The 23,366-nt window shown below is 36.0% G+C and overlaps 1 protein-coding gene across 1 annotated transcript in view; it reads right to left on the reverse strand.

Annotated features, from left to right (window-relative positions):
- The window catches only part of LOC150081509 (uncharacterized), an 83,746-nt gene that overhangs the window by 35,188 nt on the left and 25,192 nt on the right, over positions 1–23,366 (reverse strand). Inside the window, exons 2-3 of the mRNA XM_090379349.1 lie at positions 14,947–15,023; positions 796–934 (exon numbers count right to left, since the gene is read on the reverse strand). Coding sequence (XP_090235475.1) covers positions 796–934; positions 14,947–15,023 — 216 coding nt within the window. The remainder of the gene's footprint in view (positions 1–795; positions 935–14,946; positions 15,024–23,366) is intronic.

Genomic DNA, 23,366 nt, shown 5'->3' on the forward strand with positions numbered 1-23,366 from the left:
AGCAACAAAATCATTAAAGCATGAAATAACATGAATCCAACCACATCAATATTACATTTATAGACAAAATTGTTCAAATCTCTGAAGGAAATTATAAAGTTGATCATAGTTCTATGCTGAATCACAAATGAAAGCTTGCAATGTTTTAATTTTTACAAATTTTCAAAAATTCTACGAAGATACCCCCCCCCCCCCATGTGAATTCAGAAAAGTTACTCCTCAAAGAGTTCAACCATTAGCAATAATTTACCTTTCAATTATATTGAAATTTCTTTAGTTTAATTAGTAATATAAAATTCAGATGAGTTCAACTATTACCCTTTTTTGCAGTGCTAGTAAACCAAAGGGTTTACTAACACTGCACAAGGAGTCATAATAATTAATTAATCTTAATTTCAAAATTTATAAAACAAATCGAATAATATGAATTTTTAAAACAGACTAAACAAGCTACAGCTCTAGGCACATTATATTCACTCATGTACATTCCTATTCCTCTCTTCTGGGTTAAATAAAGCAATTTGTTTGTTGAATTCTTTTTCTTTTTTTTTTTTATGTTACTCCACAAGTCTGAAAACAGCTCTTTAATGCTTTCAGACATGGCGAAGAAATTAATTCTTATACTTGCTGCTTATGCCATCATAAAAATGAACATCAGAACTTTTAAAAAACTGAATGCAACTAGTTATATATTTATTTTTTATTTAATCTGAAACAATGCATAAATTAGAATTCATCTATTTCAGTTTTTTGCCAGAAAATTGGCTTGAGGCTCTAACTAAAATGTGTACTTACCAATTGATTTGGTGGATTGACAGTTGGGTTGTTTTCGATTTCCCAGAGACCTTCATTAAAGAATTTCCTTTTTTGCTGCTTACCAAACTTCTGCTTGTAGAGTTCATAAGGATAGAGATCCTTTGGACCAAGGACTGCTCTGAATAGTTAAAAACACACATTTAAAAAAAAAAAAAAAAAAAAAAAGAATAATACAATACCAGTCTCATATTAATCTTAAATGAAAAATGTATGGGACTATCGCACAGATCACTGACAACTCATGATGAACTGTCGGCAAGTCCCTTAAAACTAATATTTGTGGCTAAATATCACACATGCAAAATCTCTTATGACACGTGGAGAACAATAGGCCACAAATGCATACTGTTATTTCTCACTTAAAATTTCAACAATTACTAAATGGGGAGAATTTCTTCTCTATACAACCTACACTATCACTAGCAACTTACTGAAGTTTTCATTACAAAGCCTGTCACTTAATATTTAAAATAAATAAAACTAAAACATATTTCGAACTCTTCTTGATTGTTCTGCAAGTCTACCTGCCAACTACTGACTTGTGAAAAACTGCAGATCCGTTAAATGTAAGCAGTAGGAAAACAGCAGATTTTTAAGATCTGGACTTTGGATTTGAAATTTTAATTTCACATTTTAGATCAAAATAAAACCAATAGCATTGTTTACCAGTACAATCTGCTTTCAAACATTAGCACACACACCTACGATTTTTCTTTGTGGATTTGCTTTCACTGGACTTTACAATTCAGATGTTCTTTTCTTTGAAGAGTTAAATCTCAATCTCTCTCTCTCTCGATCTGATTATCAGCAGTGATCACAGTGTACTGATGTGGGATTTACTTAAAGATTTAATTACCATCAGGGGTAAAGGAAAGGGTTTTTGCTTCCATAAAGGTGAGTACAGTGGTCTCCGACAGTTTTTAAATTCTGTACAGTGGGATAAACTGACGATGTTACCAACAGTAAATTCTAAGTGGGAAGCATTCAAGGAATTAATCGTGGAAGCTACTAAAATTTTCATACCTATTAAGAAATATTGTTCAAGGTTTAGGCCTAAATGGTTATCTAATGAACTAATGAGACTCGTGACAGAGAAGAAAAATGCATGGGATGCATATAAATTATCAAGCGACTCAGAAGCCTATGGCAGATTACAAGAAATCCTTGGCAAAAGATGCTAAGAATAACAAGCAAGGATTTCTTTACTTATATAAACTCTAAAAAGAAGGGGATAAATCTGATTGGTCTACTTGCCATCGAGGGTTTGACTGTTGATGATCCTGCTCAGATAGCAAACAAACTGAATGAGTATTTTGCATCTACATTCACACATGAGGAATTAAGGTTTGAAAATGGCAGAAGTTTATCAAATTGTACCAGGATAGCCGAGTGGGCAGGAGCGGGAGTGCAATAGCACACGCTCTTTGAGTAGACCGGGGTTTGAGCCCCTGACTGCTGAATACGGTCGATCTGCCAACGCGCACTGGACCAGCGTGGCAGATTACGGTCCATTTTCCCTCAGCATGAATTGTTGAGGAGGCTTCCATCCTGCAGTGGGTTGATAATGGCTGCACTTTACTTTACTTAATGATTTTGTAATAACTGAGAGCAAAGTGGAGGAGAAATTGTTGAAGTTGTTGTAAGAAAAGCACCTGGGGTGGATGGGATCTATCCAGTTATATTAAAGGAGGCAGCAAAGCAACTAAGCAAACCCTTAGCTATAATTGGACTCAGGGGAGGTTCCCAAGGACTGGAGATGTGCAAATGTATCCCCAATTCACAAAGGGGGATCGAAGGGTGACACGAGTAATTACAGACAAGTTAGTTTAACTTCTGTTCCGGGAAAAATAATGGAGTCACTGGTTAAAGATGCATTGCAGGATCATCTAGACAAGACTGCAGCAATAATTCAGACACAGCATGGGTTTGTTAAGGGAAAGTCTTGTCTGACAAATTTGATAGGATATTATGATGTGGTTACAAAGGAACTGGATGCAAAAAATAATTTTGATATCATATATTTGGATTTCAGAAAAGCTTTTGACACTGTTGTGCATGGAAGACTATTGTACAAATTGGAGCAGAATGGTATTAAGGGTAAGTTGCTACAATGGATAAAAGGATGGTTAAGTGCGAGAAGACAGAGGGTGGTAATCAATGGGTGCTGCTCTTCTTGGACTAATGTTATTAGTGGAGTCCCACAGGGTTCGGTGTTAGGTCCACTGTTTTGTATATTTATCAATGATATTGATGAAAGTATATCAAGGTTAATGTCAAGGTTTGCAGATGATACAAAGGTTGGCAAGGGTTGTTAATGACAGTAATGGCAGTGTGCTACTGCAACAGAATCTAGATAATTTGGGCAGATGGGCTAAGAAGTGGTAACTGAAGTTTAACCTTGACAAATGCAAAGTACTGCATATGGGTAGAAGTAACCTCAGAGAAATGTACCAACTGTGTGGTACTACACTTAAGGTGGTAGAAAATGAAAAAGACGTGGGACTAATTGTGCAGTCAGATATGAAGTTTTCTGATCAATGCAGACAGGCTGCCAGGGCAGGTCATGGAGTTTTGTCAATGATATATAGGAATTTTGCTAGCAGGAAAAAGGAGGTGATTATCCCTCTGTATAAGGCAATGGTCAGGCCACACCTTGAGTACTGCATACAGGCCTGGAGGCCTCATTTTAGGAAGGATGTAGATTTACTTGAGCGTGTACAGAGAAGGGGAACAAGATTGGTGAGTGGAATGAAGGGATCCTCTTTCCAAGAGGCTTAAGTTCTGCAAATTTCAGTGGCTGGAGACTAGGCACCCGCGCGGTGATCTGATTGAGGTGTATAAGGCCTTGAATGGGTTGAGCACGCTGAATTCTGATGGGATACTTCCACTTGTTCAGATTACGAACCTAAGGGTGCATAAATTCAAATTAAGAAAAGACAGATGTAGAATAGGTGTGCGGAAATTTGCCTTTAGCCAGCGGGTGGTTAATTGCTGGAACAAACTTCCATCTGTCGTTGTGGAAGTTGATAGGTTGAATAAATTTAAGGAGGAACTGGACAGGCATTTGGAGGGAATGGTGTGATTTTTTTTTTTTTTGGCTGATGCTGCATAAGCTCATACACTTGCTTTCTTGCATCAAATGCCACTGCTACTACTACTAACCTCTTTAGATTATTATTAGTAGTAGTATTGGCAAATGATTTAATTCTTATGGAGCATCAGCAGGAGAAAAAAAAAAAAAAAAAACCCCTACCTCATTCATCCCCTCTAATACGTTTAAATTTTCCTTTGCACAGGTACTTGCAAAAATTTAATCAACGAAGATAACCAAAACCTGGATATTTGAACAGTTCAGGAAACACCCATCTCCCATTCCCCCAAGAAAACCCAAACTATCATAATAAAAACCACCAAGAATAGCTCTGTGAACACTTATTTGCTTTAAAGCAACAAGTCACAAAGATACTTAACACAAAAAAGAAAATGGTTATACCAAAAATATAAATTTTAAATTTCAGCATGTCTTCTGAGAAAGAGTTAGAATACTATCATCATCATTAACTTTATTCAATCTATTTAAAGCATTAAATACTTCAATCAGGTCTCCTCATAAGTGCCTAGTTTCCAAGATGCAATTTGCAGAATCATTCTATTGTGATAAGAATACCTCTGCGTTCTCAATTAATCTGGTTGTTCATCTCTGCACCCATTCTAAAATATCCACATTTCTTAAAATAAAGGTTCCAGACCTATATACAGTAATCAAGATGTGGCCTGACCACTGCCTTATATAATTGGATAATCACCTCCCTTTCCCTGCTGGCAAAGTTCCTGTGTATCATTGACAGAACCACACTAGCTCTTCTAACACCCCCATCTGCAATGCTCAGAAAAATTCATATCGGACTGTTAAATTGTCCCTAAGTCTCTTCCACATTCTCCACCACTTTGAGTATGGTACCACTTAATTAGTATGTTAGTCTCGGATTACTGCTACTCATAAGTGGTACAGTGGTGTCTCGCAATTCGACTGTAATCCGTCGCTGAATTAGAGTTGAACTGCGAATTTGTCGAATTGCAGTTAATATCTTCCAAGTTTATGGCAAATTGATTAATTCGTTGTCAGAGAGAAATACACAATATTATTGACTTTACTATATTCTACCATATAACAAACGAAATTACAAAATACATAATGAGTACAGACATTTCATTGAGCCTTAGATGTTGGAAGGATGTTTTTATTTATCTTGTTCTACCCCTTCTCTTCTCGGCTTGAATGAGGATGGGGAATTGATCAAGGGTGGACTGTCTCTCCCTCTTTTTCAAGATAGCCTTGAAGTGATGCATAGTAGTGTTGTTAAACAAGTCTGTCATTCTAGTTACAACAGCAGTGTTGGGGTGCCATTTTAAACAAGCAGACCTTGGGAACCTTCTCCCAATGGAATAAAATTTCTTCAATGGCAACTGTTGGCATCGGCCCCTTTCCTCTGTCTTCTTCTTCGCGTGAAATTCCTTTTCTCTCTCTTTTGCTTCCTGTTCGCTGAGTGTTTTGAGTTCTTCCACGGTTAGTTCGTCATCGTGATCCTCCACAAGCTCTTCTACATCAGCCTCATCAACTTCTATGTCGAGGTTCTCTGCTGTCGAAATGATTTCTCACATGGCTGCAGCTGCCTCTGATTCTACAGCAGCTTGGACTGCACTGTTGTCATCCTGAAAAAAGGAAGGAATGAGTTTCTTCCATGATGCACAAAGGGTCCTCTGTGTCACCCGCTCTCAGGCAGTTTTAATAAAGGAAATGGCATGAAGAATATTGAACTCAGTCTTTCAGAACTCCCTCAGTGTCTTATCAGAAGAATGAGTCACGTCGAAAAGCTGTGAAAACAAAGCCTTGGTGTAAAGTTTTTTAAAACAGGCAATTACTTCTTGAATGGTTGGGTTGAATCAGTGATGTGGTGTTTGGAGGCAAAAACTGGATTTTGATGAAATCAGTCAATTTCAAGAAAGTTCGCCAAGTCTTGGGGGTGGGCACTAACATTGTCAAGAATCAGCAGTGCTTTCAAAGGTAAATTGTTGTCAATGAGGAATTTTTTTTACGCTCGGGACAAACTCCTCAAAAATACAATCTTTGAAGACTTTCTGGTCTACCCAGGCTTTTGCATTGGATCTCCACATCACTGGCAGTTTGGACTTTATGATTTTCTTCCCAAAGCAGAGAGGATTTTTAGAGTGGTAAACGAGAAGTGGCTTTACTTTAAAGTCTCCGTTTGCATTTGCTGCCAATAACAAGGTAAGCCTATCTTTCATAGGCTTATGTCTTGGGAGTGTCACTTCTTCTTGCATGATGTATGTTCGATTTGGTAAGCGCTTCCAAAATAACCCAGTTTCATCCCCGTTAAAAATTTGCTACGGCAAGTAGCCTTCCTTCATGATTAAATCTTCAACTTTTTTCACAAACTCTTCTGCAGCCTTTTTATCTGTACTAGCTGCTTCCCCATGTCTGAGAACACTATGGATACCTGTTCTACCTTTGAATCTGTGAAACCACCCATGACTTGCCTTGAATTTTCTTCTGCAATTCTTCAAAAATTAACCTAGCCTTCTCACAGATCATTGCCCGAGTTACTGGATCTCCTTTCATCTGTCTTTCTGTAATCCAGGTAAGAAGCAGCTTTCCCATTTCTTCATTGATTAAATGATCTATTTCTGTCAGAAATTTTCATTGCTCCAGCAAACACCCTAGCACCTATAATTTTGTCTCTTTGTTGCCAAAAAATTGCCACAGTTGAGGGATGCCATACTCTTGAGCTACATCTGTAACTGTTCTACCTTTCTGCACCTTATCTATAATTTCTTTCTTCTTTTCTGTGCTCAACCAAGTGTGTTTCTTTCCTGAATTATTCCACGGTTCACTTCTCTTTGGACCCATTATCAAATTTCACTCAAAAATAAATAACTGCCAAAGCAAAAAATTTTTTAACTTTATGAGAAATGCAGCATTATAAATTAGCACAAACAACTCAAGCAAACATGAACTCAGACTACGATTAATAACGAGAAAATGTTGTCTCATAACTGAGGAAGAACTGACGGCATACCTGTAGCTATCTTTGAGGGCGGCTAACGTAGCTGAACGATTGTAGGATCTATTCCCGCTTTAGATATCATTGGTTAAATGTTACTCTCGCCCTTTAATACCATTGGTTAAAATGTATGAAGCAACCGTCACTATTTAGTAACATTAAACTCAGCTATGTAGTCCAGCAAAGAATTCTATTGTGCATATCATGTAGCATTTGCGTCGGCCCGCGAAATCCAACTGACGAATTGCGAGGCACTACTGTACCTTGCATTTAACAACATTAAACCTAAACTGGCACTTTTCAGCCCAACTGCCTAATATATCCAGGTCTTGCTGCAGTAGACCTGGATATATCTCAATCCCTGTCATTAACCACCATGTCACCTTTGTATCATCTTCAAACTTAGACAATAAGCTTGACATGCCTTCATTAATATTGGTAATAAATACTGCAAACACAGTAAGGGATCTAACACTGAATCCTAATGGACTGCCTAACAACATTAGTTCAAGAAGAGCACTGTCCACTTATAACTATACACTTATACATTTCTACAGACTTTAAGTCGTTATGTATTTGAGAAGAAATATTTCTTTCTAATTCTATTACTCGATCTTTAATAGTATTGCGACTTATTGGTAACTCATTTATACACTTTATAATCGAGTCTGCCACTCGAATGCGACACTAACTCAAATTTGTAGAACAGTGTCAAAAATTTTACTGAAATCTAAATATGATACGGGTTCAGTTAATTTGTTACTGCAGCACAGTAGATAGTCCAACTGGTGAGAGAGGATTCACCCCCACACTTAAACACATGCTGTGACAACCCCCCAAAAAACTCCCACTCCCCTGAATCCAAGGATACACCATAAGTATGGCAAAGGGTTTGCTACTTCTTTTATTATAACTGAATAGATCCATTAGTCCAGGTTTTATTTACTTTCAGCTTCACTAATTTATCCAAAGCTAGAACAAAATTGTATAACTCCCAATTATAACTTGGTGCATTTCTGGTGTTCCTAGCCCTAAAATCTTCTTCATGTGTGTTCAAACATAAATACAAAATATTTATTTTGGCAGCAACCTGAACAGGATCATCAATAGTCATGCCATTCACATCTAGTGGGCCAATGCTGTTCATCCCTTTTCTCTAGTGTTAATTAAGAGAACTCTTTGCTACTTTTCTTTGTATTCTTATCCAAAGACTTCTCATAACTTGCCTCAGCTTGCCTAGCCCACTTAGTCGCATGGTTCCATGTCTCCCTTGCTAATTTATAATCATGCTATGCATATTTCTTCTCTGCCAGTAGTCTCATCTGTCCGTCTGAAATGTATTTAGGTCTAATCCATGAACCACATCTCTAAGCTTATATAAAAAGTTTAGTAGCATCTATGCTTACTTCCATGAATGCCCCCATTTAGAATTTGCACTCTGTAACACCGTCAGTTGGTCCTGCTGAAAGAAATTTAAAAACTGTCTAAGACCATTACAGGCACCTTTATGAAAGGAAATTCACTTCTGTATCCCTGACAGTATATATATCTTTAAGTAATTCCCACATCAATACATTATGATTATTGCCATCTGGTGGTTCCTTTATCTGGATCTTCTTAATGCACAATGAATCACTGCTGATAATCAGATCAAGAATATTGCTTTCTCTTGTCACCTCTCTAATATGATGCTGTAGAAAACATTCATCCAATAAATTCAGAAAATTTCTGTTACTCTATGTGACCACAAGTGCCAGTCAATATCTGAAAGGTTCAACTCCATTATAAGACACCGGCCCATTCTACCTGTCTATGCACTTTTTCATTAAACTCACCACCATCTAATTAAATTCAAAAATTTAGAGAGTATGATTATACATATTATATATACCAAGACTAAAAAAAAAAAATAAATATATATATAAATAAAGAAATGCAGCCCACACTGTGGCTTACCATTCCATGTTTTTGTCTTAATTAAGCATAATGGGGTGGAGGTCAGAAGTTTTAGCCCAATATAGATCACAGAAGGCTTTTGTGAAATACAATACTGCCAACTGTGCTGGGCCTCTTCTTGTGTGTTCACAGAAAATTTCAGGTCAATAATCATCCTATACACTTGCTCCTTTACAGAGCATTGAAGGTGAATGAAGACAGAAACTGTTGAGGGAATCAAGCACCATGCAGTCATTGAGTACCTTCATTTAAAGGGAATGTCACCAAAATAAATCCATGAAGATATGCAGCAAACATTAGGGGGAATCGTGTCCTCCATACACTTCAGTCAAAAACTGGGTTTCAGAATTTAAGCATGAACAAGACAATGTTAAAGATGCAATCTGCAGTGGGTTTGGTAGTTGTTGGCGCATTGGCTTCTGTGGCCATATTGCACCTCCCAAGGTTTTTGCAGTACTTTGATCCAAGCCCGAGGCGGGAATCGAACCCGCGACCTTTGGGTTGCCGGACAGGTACTTTACCCACTCGGCTAGCCCGGTCGGCTTCTGCAGTGGGAGGCTTGTTACTACATCAACACAGGCAAATGTGGATGCCACCCATGACCTGATGCAAGATCACAGAATAGCATCAAAGCACACTGAGATAACATTCACCATCTCCTATGAGTGAGCTCAAGATACTGTGGTAAAATTTTTGGAAATTAAGGTTTCTTCCAAGTGGTGCACTGAATGCAGATCAAAAATGGAAAAGAGAGGCGCTGTTATAAAAATCTGTAGCATTTAAGCTAATTAAGCTCAGTTTTGGAGGCAATATGTCACTAAGGAAGAAATGTGGGTATACCACTTTGATCCTAAAACAAAAGAAGAATCCCTCTTCTCCCACTCTTAGGAAGTTGAGTACAAAATTCAATTGGGACAGTCATTGCACCTGTCTTCTGGAATGCAGGAGGAGGAGTGATTAGCATTAGCAAGGGCACATGATGCAATAAAGAAAGCTTATATAGCATCTGCCAAAGAGAGGAGGGGAAAAAAAAAAAAAAAAAACACACACACACACACACTTCTCATTTCACCCATCCACTCGCTCCAAATGTTTGTCTAGTTCTGCCTTAAATCTGTTTAGGCTACCAACTTCTACGACAGATGGAAGTTTGTGGCTAAAGGCAAACTTCCGCACAACTATCTTTCCTCAATTTGAATTTATACCCTCTCAGGCAATTATTCTGAGCAGAGGAAAAATCCCATCAGCATTGAGCATGCTCAAACCATTCAAGGCTTTATACACCTCACAATCAGATCACTTCGCAGGTGCCTAGTCTCGGAAACACTTTGTTCCATTCACTAATCTTGCTGCCCTTCTCTGTACTCGTTCCAACAGCTCTAAATCTTTTAAAATTAAGGCCTCCAGAACTGTATACAGTACTCAAGGTGTGGCCTGACCATTGCCTTATAAAGGGGATAACCAACTTATCCCTGCTAGAAAAAAATTTCTGTATATCACTGAAGACACAATAAGCTACTCTTGCAGACAGTCTGAAAGAATATACTATTGTGTCTTTTCAACGATATACAGGAATTTTTCTTTACATTACAGTACTTTACATTTGTCAACGTTAAACTTCAATTGCTACACCTCAGCCCATCTGCCCAACTTTTCTAGATCCTGTTGCAGCAGTATACTGTCATTAATGACCCTGCCGATCTTCATATTGTCTGCAAACTTGGACATTACGCCTGATATACCATCATAAACATCATTAATGAATACAGAAAACAACAATGGACACAACACTGAACCCTGGGGGACTCCACTAATAACAATAATCCACGAAGAGCAGTGTCCATTGATTATGTCTTCTCCCACTCAACCATCCCTTTATCCATAGCAGCAATCTTCCACGTGCAACAGTATCAAAAGCCTTACTAAGATCCAAACATATGATATCAAAATTATTCTTTGCATCCAGTTCCTTTGTGACTACATCATAGTATCCAATCAAATTGGTCAGACAAGACTTCCCATTAACAAACCCATGCTGCAGCTGAGCTATATAACTGAAGTCTTGTCTAGATGATCCTGCAATGCTTTTTTAACCAGTGCCGCTATTAAGTTCCCTGGAACAGAAGTTAAACTAACAGGTCTGTAATTACATGTGTCTCCCTTTGATCCTCCTTTGTGGATTGGGATCATATTTATACATCTCCAGTCCATGGGTACCTCCCCTGAGTCCAGGGAAGCTCTCATAATTATGGCTAAGGGTTTGCTTACTTCCTTTGCTGCCTCCTATAATATAACTGGATAGATTCCATCCACCCCAGGTGCCTTTCTTATGTTTATCTTCAACAATTTCTCCTCCATTTTACTCTCAGTTATTACAAAATTATCTAACTTACTGCCAGAGTTTAATACACCTCTGGCAATCCCCTCCCTGAGTAACTCCTAATGTGTGAATGTAGATGCAAAATACTCATTAAGTGTGTTAGCTACCTGAGCAGGATCATCAACAGTTGAACCATAGATATCAAGTGGACCAATCTGATTCATCCCCTTCCTTCTAGAGCAGTGATGGCAAACCTTTTTGAAGAGTAGGTCAATTTTTTTTATTTCTTTTTTAAATACTAGCCCGTGAGTCTAAGTTAGTGGCCTCAATTAGAAAGGGGGGGGGGGGGGTAAAAAGGGCGCCAATTATTTGGAAACATCAAAACTTTTGTTAAGAGATAAAGTTACATTGAATCTTTTTGGTTCTCACTTTTGAAATAATCCAAAAAAGGTTTTAGTTTCCTTTTTGATTTATAACTTTAACTTTTGCAAGCGAAGAGCTAAAAAAAAAAGTAAATATCGAAGCTTGATTTTATACCTTGTACCGCACCAGGTGACGTCATGACCAGTATTGCCTCTGCACAAAGTATTTGAATGAGCAAGGAATAAAAGAAAACGCTTTTATTTTGAAATATTCTTCATTAATAATTAACATAATTACAGATACAGTACGTGTAATAAAGTTGATAAAAGTATATTTAATGTGAAATTTGTTGTTGCTTACTTTCAGACAGTTTCTTAATATTAGGTACATACTTCGTGTTCATTACTTTAATACATTTTGCAGTCAATTCATTTCCAAGTTTATTCCTGTTGGAAGATTTAACAAAATTCATTGAGGAAAACAATTGTTCGGTAAAGAATACCATGAGTTTAATATAATATTTTCAACTTTTAGTGTGGGATCTTCATTAGGCCTATCAGCATTACTTTCTGAAATTTTCCCTTCTACTTCGAAAATGTTTTCAAATTTATTTTCCCACACTATGCTGCTTTGGAATTCAGTTAATTCCATTTCTAAGTTAGTGATACATAGCCACATAAAATTGTTTAGCTGCATTGTATCGTACTCTGCTTTATGTGGGCATAAAATAAAGCGAAATGTATTTTCCAAACTTTTAAATTGATTATATCTCATGGAAAGCTTGTTTTATTTCTTGCAAAATGGTTAAATATTTTTTAATTGCATTTTCTTGAATGTCAAGAAAATTTTCAAAATCTTTAGTGTTTTGAAAATGTTTTTGTAATTGAGGAAAATATTCCATGGTGCTCATTTCCAAATCTTTAGTAAAGATGTCAAGTTTTTTCATAAATATTTTGATATTTTCAAACATCATTAATGCAATTTGTCCATGTCCCTGAAGTTTTTTATTCAGTTCATTGAAATGCTGAGTGATATCACATAAGAACATTAAATCATTTAGCCAATCTATATTTGAAAATTCGTCATAACTATTTTTTTCATTCAAAAAGAGCTTTATTTCGTCTAATAAAATGACAAACCGATTAAGAACTTGGCCGCAACTGAGCCATCGAACATTGTTGTATGTCAAAATCCCAGAATACTGGCACTCAATTTCCTCTAATAATTGTGCAAATTCTCGTTTATTAAGACCTCTTGCATTTATAAAGTTAATAACTTTAATTACAACTGGCATTACATTAGAAAATGTTTTTAAACCTTGCTTCGCACATAGAACTTGCTGGCGTATTATACAATGAAATTCTATCAGAGAATGTCTAATATTTTGCTTAAGCTGCTGAATAAAACCAATATTTTTCTCACCATATTGGGAGCGCCGTCTGTTGTTATAGAAACAATTATTTGTAGGTCAATTTCCATTTTTTTAAATGCATTATCAAATTCTTTAAAAATATCAAGACCGGTACACCTTCTTTTCAATGTTATCAGTTTTATTAATTTCATTCTTTCTTTCATTGCCTACATTATATAGAGCAAAAACTGCTAGTTGTGCATAACCATTTACATCAGTACTTTCATCTAAAGCAATCGAATACATTTCTACAGACTAAGTCGTTATGTATTTGAGAAGAAATTTCTTTCTAATTCTATTACTCGATCTTTAATAGTATTGCGACTTATTGGCAACTCATTTATACGCTTTATAATCGAGTCTTTTTCTTTAAAATCTGAAAACAGAGTAGCATCACATCCTAAAAATGCTTGTTTTACAAACTCTCCTTCTGAAAGAGGTTTCCCCTGGCGAGCAATGCAATGGGCTACTTGAAAACTAGCAGCTGTAATGTTATTTTTCGGAGTCAAAAAAAGTTTTTAAAACACTTGTTTGTGAATAATTCTGTTTTTTCTTTTGTAAAAAATATTCTCTCCTTTCTTCGTCTGTTGAGAAGCCGAGATTTGGATGCAACTTTTTAAAATTGTCTTTTTACATTGAATGTACAAGAGGTGACTTTTTCGTTACAAATAACACACACAGTTGTTTTATTCTTTTCAATCACACGATATTTATCAAACCATTCTGTTTGATATGGCCTGGAGCTTGTACCTTTAGTTTTCATTTTTTTAACCACTGACATAGTTCAGGGCTACGCCTGCAAAAAAATATATATATTTTTATAACCTACATACATATTATATATGTAGGATGCAATAATTTTAGATGAACTTTTATAAACGTAGGCCCACTTAATATACTTACATCGGTTATGTAGATGAGAAAATTTGACAATAGAAAAATTAAGTTATAATCAATTTATTATTAACACTTCTAGACGTGTATGTCAAGTCTGCCTCTTAGCCCAATACTGCGAGCTGGTAACTTTGTACTAGCCCGATACGCATCCGTTCTTCAATGCAACGACAAATCGCGCCAAGTTTGTCATGAGTCACCCACACCCATAGTTTAATACAATAGAGCACATTCCACTTGGATTTTTGTTATTTTTTATTTATACATTTTATTTTTATTTATTTTTTTTTTATAAATCTGACATTATATATTTATATTTTATAATTGTTTAATATTTTCGATTATCTTTTCTCTTTGTTATAATTAAAAAAAGTAGGCCAATATTACAATAAACGCGTGCGCGTGGGTTACTTGCAAAGCCTTCGTGGGTCAGATACTGACCCACGTGTCATAGGTTCGCCACCACGGTTCTAGAGTTTACATAAGTAAAGAATTCTTTGCTGTTTTTCTTTGCATCCTTTGCCAAAGATTTCTCGTAATTTGCCTTTGCCTGCCTAACTTCCTTTGTGACTTGGTTACAGACTAGCTTATATCTATCATAGGCTTCTTTTTCACCTGCTAATTTATATGTATCCCATGCATTTTTCTTCTCTGCCACAGGTCTAATTAGTTCATCTGACATCCATTTAGGTCTAAAAAACCTAGTAGCTTCCAAGATTAATTCTTTGAATGCTTCCCATTCTGAATTTGCTGTTGGGAACATCATCAGTTGGTCCCACCATATAGAATTTAAATACTGTCTCAGACCACCATAGTCACTTTTACGAAAGCAAAAACCCTTCCCATTACCCCTGATGGTAGTTACCTCTGAGTAAATCCCACTTCAGAACACTGTGATCACTGCCACCTAGTGGTTCCTGTATCTGCAGATCTTAATGCATGAATAATCCCTACTGGTAATTAGATCAAGAGTATTACTCCCTCTAGTTACCTCCCGAACTTTTTTTTTTTTTTCCAATTCTGAAAACAGTGTCACAAAATATCAATAGATTTTCTTATAAAATTCTTTAAAAAAAAAAAAAAAACAACAATTTTTTACTTACGTTTCATATGTTCCAAAGAACAATATAGGATGCTTATTTTTTGGAACTTTTTTTCCAGGAGGAGGTTCATGCTCAATCTAAAAAAAAACATTCAATGTAAGAAATACATTGTAAAGTATTATTCGCATAAAAATTAACAGTAATATTAGCTCCAACCATTAATATAAAACAATTTAAGTAAATTGTCTAGTTTATTGCTCTAAACAATGATATACTGGATTTTTTTTTTTTGCGAGGGAGAGATTCATGCAAAAAACATGAATATTTTTCACTTTCTTATATGTAAAAACCTGTGGGAATATATATATAAAATATTAAGGATCAATCAAATAATAATACTATCAGGGACTTAAGAAAACAAAAAAAATATAAATAAATAAAAATATTATTATCGCTTTTTACCGACAATCTAGATGACGTCAACTGGGGCCAACCACCCAGACTGAAGGCAAAAAACAACAAGAGGTTCTCTGTTTCTGTAATGATCAATATATGCTAAGTAATTTAAATCTAAACCAAATATAAACCAGTATAGGCCAAATATAAATCAAATGTAAATAAATTTTAGAATTATTAGAATCAAATGTAAGAAATATAAGTAAAATATAAATGTAAGTATATATTAATCATCGTTGACCCGACAGAGAATGTAATTTAATGATTAAAATAAGATTAAATATATAATACATACTACATATTTACCGTATCTAGGACATAATGTAATAGTCGTCAAAATAATGTGATGGATATGGTAAAAATAAATATAAATAATTAAATTTAAGTTAACGCAAAGAGAAACATGTAGATAGTAAGAAGAAAAACCTAAAGGAGTAGGAATAATAGAACCTGAACTCCACAAAGGCGAAAAATAGTGGTATAGATAAGAAATAGTTTCTCCCACGTCCTCGGATTGCCCCAATAATTTCGGAGAAATAAAAATAAGGAAGGACAGTTTAAGGACATTACAAGATATAAGTTGTGGCTCGGGTATGCCTGGGATTGCAAACCCGTTCCTATAGTAGGACCCTGAGCTGAATTTGCATGTTATCTCAGCGTGAACTTAAATGAATTTAGTATATATATATATACACAAAGGGTACTAGGAAAGTTTTGCAATACAGCTTTGTTTATTTAATTTTTTCAAAGTAATTTCCTCTACATTCAATACACCTCTCCATCCTCCGAAACCAATCTTTAAACCAGTTCTGCCAAGTTTCACTAGGGAGTAAAGCACACTCGTTGTCCCAAGCCCGTAGAAGGTCCTCATCACTGGAAAACTGCCTCCCTTTTAGCTTCATTTTCACATGCGGGAACAGTGCAAAGTCACAGGGAGCAAGGTCTGGACTGTAGGGAGGGTGCTCGAGAAGTTTCAGTCCTGTCGTGGTCAAATATTCGGTGCAGGCTTTGGCGCGGTGAGCTGGAGCATTATCATGATGGAGGTACCAGGTGTCCATTCTTGACTTTGGCCGCAGGTTCTTCATAGATCCAATGACTTTAGGCAGGCATTGTTCAGTATACCACTTAGCTGTGACTGTCTTCTGCGTGTCCAAAACGACACGTTCCACAATTCCACTCGATTTGAAAAATACAGCTATCATTTTCTTCTTTACAGATCGGGATTTTCTGACAATTACGGGTGTGTCGTCATCATCAAAGACCCAAACTTTGTTTTGAGCCTTGGTCGGCAGATCGTAATAGTACAGCCAAGTCTCGTCACCTGTCACGATGTTGTTCACATACCGAGATCGTCCCTTATCAAACTTTTTTAACATCTCCCGGCACCAAGTCACACGTCGTGTCATCTGTTCTTCAGTCAGCTGATGCGGCACCCAGAGAGAACAAAGTTTCTTCACGTGCAAATGATCTTGCAGAATCGAACGAATTGCTGGTGCATTTAGGCCCAAAGTATCCTCTATCTGTTGGTAGGTCACTCGTTTTCGTCAAGCATTTTCCTCACAGCAGTAACGTTTTCCTCCGTAACTGACGTTCGTGGCCTTCCCGGCCTCTCAGAATCCTCCAGAGTGAAATTTTCCCTTTGGAATTCTCTATACCACCTGAATATCGTTGTACGATGTGGACAATCATCATCTAGTGCAAGAGTCATTTCTTCTAAGCACTGGTCTATGGTTAAACCGCGCACGAAATTATACCGAAAAACTGTCCTTATCTCATTTCGTGACCACGATGCCATTGCAAGCACTTTACACTCTCACTACTAATGAATAACTGAGCCCATCGACTCGGCGTGGCGGCTACTATGCACGTATGAACATGTCTCAACATGCAGCAACAAGCAGCTTCCTGTGATTCATTGTTGCGTCATATTGCAAAACTTTCCTAGTACCCTTTGTATATATAAAAAACGATACACTGTAATTTGCAAGCTGGCGGGTACAAGTTTTCTATGCCATAAGACACCAAGAATGCAAAGTGTATCCTATGTACATATATACATGCCACTAAATATGACAATTATATTGAAACAATGGGTTTGTCTGTAAAAAGCGATAATTTTTTTTTTTTGTGTTTTCTTAAGTCCCTGATAGTATTATTATTTGATTGATCCTTAATATTTTATAGACATTATGGGTGTATTGCATGATTGCTTGCAACTGCATTGACCCATAAATATTAGTTACAGTTACTGTCATTTTAACTTTCTTTTCTTATCACTAATATATATATATATATATATATATATATATATATATATATATATATATATATAAAGCAATTATACTAAAATTTTATCCAAAGTTTACCAATTATTGAATTATAAATGAAAAGCAATTAACACAGACTTTACTGAACAAAAATACAAACCGGGTACAAAAATTTGTACCATTTCGAAGAAAGGGTACAAATTTTGGTGAATTTTGGAGACTTTGACGAAGTGTGCCTTATTGGTCAATTAAAAGTGTCAAACAAACAACTAATACATTTACAAAAATCTCACAAATACCAAGGCTGGATTTGAAGTGTAAGTTAACAAATCCATTGCCAGAACCTTATCTCAAAAGTTTTAATAATTTCAGGTAAAATTGATCTTTTCTTTCTTTCTTTCAGTTGCTATCTATATTTTAATGACAGCTACATCACTCAGACTTGCAAATCCAGTTATGCAACTGAAACTGAAACAGATGACCAACAATCCTTTGACAAATTTTACCATATTAAATTCATCCAGTTCATAGTCAACATAAATTATTCCCACCTTTCTCTTGAAAGTGATCCATTATTGGCAATATCCAGTGGGTACAACTTCTTAGAATTACCCAGGTATGACTGCCAACTTTGAAACACTTTTCCTTTCCTCAGCTAAGTGAACTCCTACAGAGTCCAATTAAAAAAAAAAAAAAATTGCTGAAAACTCCAACCTTCACCTGATGTTATGGACAAAAGTCACAAAACCCAACTGTTCACAACTTGCACTCAGAAAATATGGTAATTGAAATGCTAACAGAATAACAGTTAAATATTATAGCTGTTTGTTGAGAAATATATTTAAGAATTTTAGAGATGATTACCTTTAATAAGGTCATTTGAAAAAGATTGTGTCAGACAATTTCTTTCAAAGTACAGGAATACCTTGAATAGCCCAGGTTTAACTATTGCACGGTTTACAAATTGAAAAAAAAAAAAAAAAAAAAAATTAACTGCATTATGCACCAATACATTTGATATGTATGTATTATAATGCCAGCACGTAGGCCAATGCGTTATGGAAGGCCACGCTGACTGTTGTCACAACTCGCATTATATACGGGCTCTGCTAGCTTTGATAGATTAGTAAACACTAGATTCCGAGCGGTGAGGTCGTTGATTGTGCGTAAGCTGTACAAATATTTTTCGCTGTGTATTTTTTATTAAAGATTATTTTTTAAAAATGTTACACCTTTATACGCAAATATGAGTGGAAAGAAATGTAATGGCACCAAGTGTTCTTCTAGATCCAAACATCGAACGAGGTATGAAAGTAAGGAAAGCGTTGCAAAATGACATTCGATGTTATAAAGAGATGTATGCAGATAAAAAAAAAAAAAAAAAAAAACTGTGCTAACTAAGTCTATCAGTTGTTTTTCAAAATAAAAATACAGTACATACTTCACTAAAAATCATTTGTACTGTATTTACTAGTATTTTTCATTTTAGTTTCTTTTTTATAGTAAACAAATACCTATATATTTTTGCAACTCGACCCATATAATCAAATTCTCAGAACGCATTACATTAAAATACATACGAAAAATACCTTGATCAGTGCAGTTTCGCATAGCGCGGCATTTTTTTTGGCACGAATTAACCGTGCTATGCGAGGTATTTTCCTCTGAACTCAGTGCACTTAATTTGTTTCTTTTGTGAAATGCTGAAACACACAGCTTTGAAAACTGCTTCACTCATCTCAGTGTAGTGTCTTACAGATCTGGAAACATATCACAAGGGACAGCCAGAAGTATGGAAAGCAAAATACGTTCCAAGAACATACTGGAACCTTCCACCAAAATATCGTTGCACCCATTCCAACATATCCACATCCTTCCTAAAATAAAGCTTTCAGACCTGTATGCAGGTATGTATGTTTTCCAAAAGTACAGAAGAGCACACGGCATTCTGCCTATTTCTCACACACTAGGAAGTACGCCAGCACTCTAAAAGAGTGCTGGCGTACTTCCTAATGTGTGAGAAATAGGCAGAATGCCGTGTGCTCTTCTTCTCATGAAAATACAAATGTAAAGCATTCTGCATATAAAAAATAAAGCCCATTTTCTGTTGGGGCACACCAAAAGAATATTCTGGTACATTCAGCTCAAATAATAATTATAACAATAAATTAATTGTGATACCATGGGTAAACAAACTGTATGCAATAAGGAAATGCTATAAACCATTATTTGTTTTCTTATATGGCCACTCCCCAACTTACGTAAGTCAGCATTTCTCTAAATGCTTATGCAGCACTCGCAACTATGCATGCTGAATTTGATTGAAGAAAGGGGGGAAAAAAAAAATGTTCGACAAACATGTAAATAGAATTATCTATTCAATTTTTTTTATCTCATGTGCAGGAAAAATTACAAAGAGAGGAGACAGGCATAATGCCAGCAAGTTTTACCTTTCGAATATCGTTTCCAGAATTAACTCTCCAGCTGATAAGTACACTGCTGTGGAAGTTGAGGGCTATGGAAATTTAGAAGGAAGTTTTTTCCAACACATCACAAAATTTCTCTGCAACTGCAGAAGCAACATCGGCAACTTCACTGCATACTTTAATGTTTTGGAAACCAACACAATGCTTAAACCTATTAAACCACCTGTTACTTGCCACGAACTTGGCTTTGGTTTCAAACGTACTTATCTTTAATGGCTTCTTAAATACTTCTTGCTTTTGCTTGAATGGCCATTAGACACAGGGGCACTTGCTTCTGAATCTGATTTTCCATCCATATTATTAATAGCTTTTCCATCTTTGATATAGCATCTGAACACTGTTGATCTTAAATGCATTGATCCTTTAACATGTTCTTTTATACATGCACTGTCCTTTAAAATAGTATTCACTGTTGAAGCAGCGAGACCCACGCAATAGATGGCAAACTTTGTCCTGCTTCATACTTCTTAATTAATCACCTTAATTTCTAAATCAATTTTGTTTCGTCTCCTAGTCCCACCATCACTTACACTTTCCATTGGTCCCTTTCCCTTCACCATTGTAACAAGTAAATACGAATGAAGAGAAGATTGTGAAAATTTGTTCTTTATGATTGAAGATTTCAGTGAAGGGGAACACATTTCACCATAATACCGTAACATGAAAACACACAGAATTCCAGCTATCAGTATTATTGCAAATGCAATAAGATAAGAGTTTATACCCGTTTATAATAGATTGCGCTAAGAGAAAAGACCAATGAACACGGTAAGTGCAAATTGTTCTTATTGTTTTATGGTTGTGACCTCCAGTAATGTGTTTTAGAAAAATATCACAAAGGCATTCAAAATTGATTCTTATAACGGTATATATGATAACGATGAAAGTGTAGTGCAATTTCCATTATGAAAATGACCTTTTAGAGAGATAAATAGCTTAGTTATACAGCAAAAATTAGCTTCCGAGGTCTTGCAGTGAACTGCCAAAAACACACACACACACACACGTTATTGGGTTCCCATTATGATATTTTCACAATACCTCCATTTATTCCTATGGGATGCAAAATATGTTTCCACAATTTTTTTTTAAAGTTTGCACCGGCCGGCAAAAATTTACACAACGTTGAACCTTTTTAAGTAGAGTATTATTTAAGCCGAGGCGTGCCTATATTCTAAAACTACTTTCCCCTACAACATTGGTATTAGAAATTATTGTATCACAACCTTTTCATTAGGGAAAGCCAAGCAAAATTATACTATTAACAAGTATAAAAAGACGAAACCCTCAAAAACAAACCACTGAAGTTCTGTTTGAATAACACTTCCATTTTCAACTGTGGTGAGGGTTTTGAAGGAATTTTTTAAAATTCTAGAAATTAAAGCCTTATACATAAATGCTGTTAAATATTAAATGTGTTCTAATTTTCAGTCTGGTGCCCAAAATCAGATTGAAATTCAAAAATCAAATTAGATCTTTCTTTAAAAAAAAAAAATCGTTTTAATATCCTCTACATGCAGCTAGGTATCATTTGAGTTAAACTTCACCAACCTTCCACTTCTGAATTGCAGAGAATATCTGGATTTTTTAAGCTCAAATCAGACAAATGACAAGAGGTGTAAACTGTTCCTGTGATTTTCAAAGCTTTTTAAGTAATTGTAGCCATCTATTATAAGCCACTTAAAACTACTTGAAAACACAACAATATGGGTAGGTTTATTTAAGGTTTTTTAATGTACATTAAACAACCTTAAAAAACATACACTCATGAGCCAAAACACTGCAACCACCCCTACCCCACAGTATCTGGAAGTTATGTCATGTGTAGTGCCTGTCATTTCATTAGTACAAAGCCCATGCAATTGGGAAAGGGAAGGACCCAGATTGATGTTGAATTGGAAATGATTTGCAGCACTAGGAAGATGGAGGCAGCATTTTAGCAATCACAGGTATTGTCAGGTGTTCAAGGACCACTGAAGTGAAGGTGTGGCAGAAATGGTCCAAACAGGATTTGATTTTGATTTCTGTGGCACAAAAACAGCAAGGTTATAGTGCGTCCAAACAGGAACACACAACTACCTAACATTCCAGGATGTGGAGACCACTACTGCTTGACAATCATGCTGAACAGTGGTTGGCATGTGTTGTCCAGGACACAAAGAGAAATGTTTCTGACAACATCACACAGTGGATGCTCTTACAGATAGACATATGGCATAGGCATCCTGTTCATGTGCTTGTACTAACTGAATGTCATCAACACATGTAATGGGAATGGGAGGAACATTCCTGGCACTGGACGAATGGAAAAGTTGCCTGGTCTGTCACGTCAAGATTCCAGCTCCATCATGCCAATGAATGGGTAAGTACTTAACGGGAAACCAAGTGAATAGCTGCAAACAGACTGCACAGTTGGACAAAAACAGGCCAGTGGCAGTGGTATCATGGTTTGGAGAATTACTGGGTTCCTTCATCCCTATACAAACCCTCACTGCCAGATCCCATCTCAGCATGTTTTGGACTAAGTTTTGCCCTACATGGCAATCATGTATCTAAATGGCATGGACTCTTTCAACAGGATAATGCCCAGTGTCACAAAGCTAGCATTGTACAGGAATGGTATAAGGATCATGCTGAAGCATTTCATATGCTCCCCTGGCAGCCAAATTTCCCAACATCAATCCCACTGAACATTTGTGTGATGTAGTGGAATGTAGTACTGACCAGCCCACACCAATGAACTTGCTTTGTTGCCAAACTCCATGATATCTTCTGTCTAGGGTACCTGAAATACACCCACAATGTTGTGGAGTAAATGCCACAGCAGGTGCAATCAATTATCACAACATGCTATTAGGTAGATAGTCAATGTTTTAGCTCTTGGAATGTATGTTATTATGAACGTATCCACGAAGGATTAATATTTTTTCCACACTAGCATTTTCCAAAGTGTGTTCCACAACCCAGTACTAGACCTTGGAGGAATAGTTCTTAGAAAATAATCACATAAATCCCATTATTATCATGCAACATTCATGAATATTAGTGTCAACTCATGTCTATTAAATATAAATAAATATAAAAGTGAAACTATTTTATCATCTTTGGTTTTTCCTGAAAAACAAGTATAAAAATAGACCGAGTTTCAAAACAGATTTAAGGATAGAAGTTGCTGTGTTATAAGATTAATACAAATTATATAAAAAACATTTTTTATATGCATTTATATTTTTTGGCTATAAAAAAAAAAAAAAAAAAAAAACTGGCTACA

Source organism: Mastigoproctus giganteus, chromosome 8 (assembly GCF_048544385.1).
Source record: "Mastigoproctus giganteus isolate SK-2022 chromosome 8, ASM4854438v1, whole genome shotgun sequence".
Taxonomy (NCBI): Eukaryota; Metazoa; Arthropoda; class Arachnida; order Uropygi; family Thelyphonidae; genus Mastigoproctus; species Mastigoproctus giganteus.